The sequence below is a fragment of the Myotis lucifugus genome, unplaced genomic scaffold (genome assembly GCF_000147115.1).
Source record: "Myotis lucifugus unplaced genomic scaffold, Myoluc2.0 scaffold_260, whole genome shotgun sequence".
NCBI lineage: Eukaryota > Metazoa > Chordata > Mammalia > Chiroptera > Vespertilionidae > Myotis > Myotis lucifugus.
Window position 1 is genome coordinate 177137 of NW_005871308.1, and position 3914 is coordinate 181050.

At 60.3% G+C, this 3914-nt stretch overlaps 1 protein-coding gene across 1 annotated transcript in view; it reads right to left on the reverse strand.

Annotated features, from left to right (window-relative positions):
* Positions 1–385: 385 nt before the first annotated feature.
* Positions 386–3914, reverse strand: part of LOC102426008 (bone morphogenetic protein 8B) — a 20526-nt gene continuing 16997 nt past the window's right edge. Inside the window, 3 exon segments of the mRNA XM_006109788.3 lie at positions 386–1260; positions 3128–3238; positions 3759–3877. Coding sequence (XP_006109850.2) covers positions 1111–1260; positions 3128–3238; positions 3759–3877 — 380 coding nt within the window. The 3' untranslated portion in view covers positions 386–1110.

A 3914-nucleotide genomic window follows, 5' to 3' on the forward strand; every position in this document is an offset into this window, starting at 1 on the left:
CTTATGGACACAACGGGTGCTGACAAGTCCCTACCCTGGCCCCACACCTGGCCGCAGGCTGCCCGGCGTTGCAGACACATCGCTCTGGGTGGAACAGATTGCTCCTTAGCAGGAGACGGCACAGTTTCAATTCACATGCCAACTCTAATGTGCTGGAAGCGGCTGCCTGAGTTCTGTGCTGATCATTTGAAATTCTATTCAGATTTGGTAGAAAACAGTATCAAGGTTGATTATTGATGCCTGTCATGCAGAAGAGAAAGGCACGTTATGTCATCTGTGCTGGGCACTGTCATCCTGGGCTACACAATGTGCGCTTGGCTCAGTAAAAAGATACTTTCCCACGGAGCTGAACTCCCGACGTTCAACACGATGACAGACAGATGGGTCAGTGAAGCCCCAAGATTGTTTGTTTCTCCAAAGGAAAAATTTCAATGCGCTGCGTGCTGAGAAAGTAGAGACAGAAGAGAAATGCCATTGGCCTGAGCCCTTCACCATGCTGCTCGTTCAGCTCTTTCTGGAGTTGCCCCACATGCCTCCCTATGGCCAGCAGTTTGGTAATTCAGATCTGAAAATATAGGGCACACAAGGCAAGTCCATGCTCTTTAACAAGTACCCAGAAATGCCTACTTTTCCCCCTGGGAAGGGTAGGCAACTGGAGATGGGCCAAACCCTGTCTACACACCCCCAAACCCTGCAATGGAGACTGGAGGACCTGAGCTGGCCACCTTGGGCTCCAGGTGCCTCTCAGGTCATTGCACACCTGCCCAAGACCAGGCCAGCAATGAGCAAGGGCAGGTCCTCAGATAGGACTTTTGTGCCGACCCCAAAGAGCCAGTCAGCACGTGCCCCTGGGGGACATGGCTGGGGCAGAACCCTGCCTGATGACTCCGCCCACCAGAACTGAATGCCAGAATCTATCACAACCTCAGGCAGGGGAGGGGCGCAGGGGCCTGGAAGGACCAGCTCTGGCAGGAAGGAGGAAGGGGCATGGACATGTTGATCTGAGGACTCTCTGTGCCAGTCCTGTCTGTGCTCTGGCTGGGTTTGAGGGCCTCAGCCTCTGGAGCGGGGCTGACCGCGGCGGGAGGCGCTGCAGCGGCCGGCGGGGCCTCAGTGGCAGCCGCAGGCCTTGACCACCATGTTGCGGTGTTTGCGCAGGATGACGTTGTTGCTGCTGTCATAGTAGAGCACGGAGGTGGCGCTCAGCTTGGTGGGCGCGCAGCACGCCTTGGGCACTGCGTCTGGCTTCATCAGGTGCACCTGGCCGGGGAGGGGGCGGCAGGCAGAGTGTGAGCACTGGGGCCTCCTCCAGGACCCGCCCAGCACCTGGCCTCCCGACCCCTCCCATCTCCAACCATAGCCAGCGCAGGTGTGATGTGAAAATCTGCTCTCCTTGACCCCTGCCCTGCCCCGGGCCCTTAGGGCACAGCCTGGGCACCTGTCAACTCCGTCACACCCACTCCCCTCAGACCTGAGGACCCTGCTGGTTCCCAGCACACAATGTGCCTGGTGGCAGGTGCCTATGCCTGAGGCCCCTGCAGTACCGCCCCCCCTCTAGAGCCCCTCCACTCTTCCCTCTTCTTGGCTTCTTTTAAAAAAAATGTTTTTATTGATTTCAAAGAGGAAGGGAAAGGGAGAGAGATAGAAACATCAATGATGAGAATCATTGATCAGCTGCCTCCTGCACACCCCCTACTGGGGATCGATCCCTCAACCGAGGCATGTGTCCTGACCAAGAATCAAAATGTGACCTCCTTCCTGGTTCATGGGTTGAGCTCAACCTCTGAGCCACACAGACCGGGCTTCTCTGGGCTTCTGCAATGACCCTGATCATGCCTTGTCCACTTCCTTGTGTCCACTTCCTTCCTGGCTCCCCCTCCTGGCTGATCACAAGAGGTTCATGGAGCAACTGGATAAGCCTCGGATTCCAGGTTCACCCCTGGGGGCTCAACACCGTCATTTCTCAAAGCGCTTTTCACCCTCCTCACAGCGTCTCAGGTGAGTCTGACTCTGGGCGATGAAGGAACAGCGCACACAGACCACGGGCGCGGGGGCAGGACGCGGACCAGGTGCGGTGAGCCCGCTCCCTCCGCCCGGACCGCTTCCCCGCCAAGGAAGAGCCTGACTGTGGAGCTATTTCGGCCTCCACACAAATATTTACCCTGCGACTTGGCAGGATGAGCCGAGTTAGCACTGGACGCCTGGTCAGGGCCCCACACCGGCGGCCCGAGCTCTGGGCCAGGAGAGGAAGGACACGGGCTTCCACCCGTGGGTGTTGGGGCCGCTCCGAGGGCCCAGGACCGCCCAGCCCTACGGGGGCTGCAGAACGGGGTGACACTTCCTGATGGGGGCCTGTCTGGCAGTCTGGTGCCTGTTCCCCCAAACCCCCGTGTCCCGGGAGCCCCAGCTCTGAGCCAGCCTGCCCGGAGGACTGTCAGCGGGCACTGGGCTGGCTTGGGGCCCAGAGCCTCTCTGCAGCCACTGGGGAGCCCAGGCCTCTGCGGGGATGTCAGCCAGACTGGACAGGGGGCCACCGCTCCCCAACTTCCCAGCCTCCACATGAGGTGTCTGGGCTTGGCATTCAAAGGCCCACGTGACAGGAACCAGGCAGCACCGCCCCGTGTGCCGGCCATGGGCTCTCAGTGGGGGAGCGGGGAGGGCCTTTCCGACCTGGGACCCGGGAGAGAGGTTGGGCCTCAGGGACCTGGCCTTTCTGAGAGGAGAGCCCTGTGCACAAGGGCTAGGGTGACTCTCCCGACTCCCCGTGAGGGTGGGGAGCACTCACGCCTGTCTCTCACCGCGTGTGCACGTGTCACTTGAGGTTTAACAACCCCATGCACACGGGCACACGTGTTCAGAGTGCCCAGGTGCCCAGGTGGATGCACGTCTGTTCTGTGTGGTGCATGTGTGTGTGTGTGTGCATGTGTGCGTGCACCAGCAGTGAGTCTGCATACGCAGCTGGCCACACAGGGACCTGCACCTGCACAGGTGTGAGAGTTTAACGACACGTGCACTCAGCCGTGCACCCAGCCAAGGTTCCACGTGAGAAGCTCCGAGACGGAGCAGGTGCCCCCATTCCCCTCCAGGCGGCCCTCCCCGGGCCCGGGCAGCACAGGCTGGTACTGACCAGGGACTGCACGATGGCGTGGTTGGTGGCGTTCATGCAGGAGTCCAGCGGGAAGGAGCACTCCCCCTCACAGTAATAGGCTGAGTAGCCTTGGGGGGCGATGACCCAATCCTGGGTGGGGAATGGAGAAGGTGAGTGCCACCATGTGGCCCCTCCCACTAGCACCTGTCACAGGAGGATTCAGGGCTGCCCCTCACCCTCCCTCCCTCAGCCTCAGGGACCTGTCACTCACCCTCGGCCCCTCCTGACCAGGCCCCCCCCAAAGCCTGGCGTCCACCCCAAGACCCTCAGCAGACAGGACTGGGAACAAGCCCTGTGGTCCTCGGGGTGGTCCTCCCGCTGCCCCACCCCCACACCTCCCGCAGCTGCTGTCACTGCAAAGGCTCAGAGGCTCGGCCACCCCAGCCTCGAGTTCCCTTTGTAGCGCTGACATTTTATGGCTCAGGATGCAGACTGTCTCCATTTTCACAGTTTTTACCAAAAAGCCAAAGTAACACATTCTCCTTTTAGAAAACTTGGGAAAACTCAGACGATACGAGGAAAAAAAATCCCTCTAAGTCTACCTCCTCCTGGGGAGACGCCTGACCTTTGGGGGATCGTCATGTAGGAGAGAAGGGGGAGGAGAAATTACCAGCCAGCCGAGGTCCTGGAAGCTGACGTAGAGCCCGTGCCGACGGCACACCTGCCGACCGTGGGAGCCGTGGGCGCCATCTGCGGGGACAGATGTGCGAGGTCTTTCCTGGCCCTGCTCTGTGCCGCGGCCACGGGGGCTCCAGGGCGGGACGCC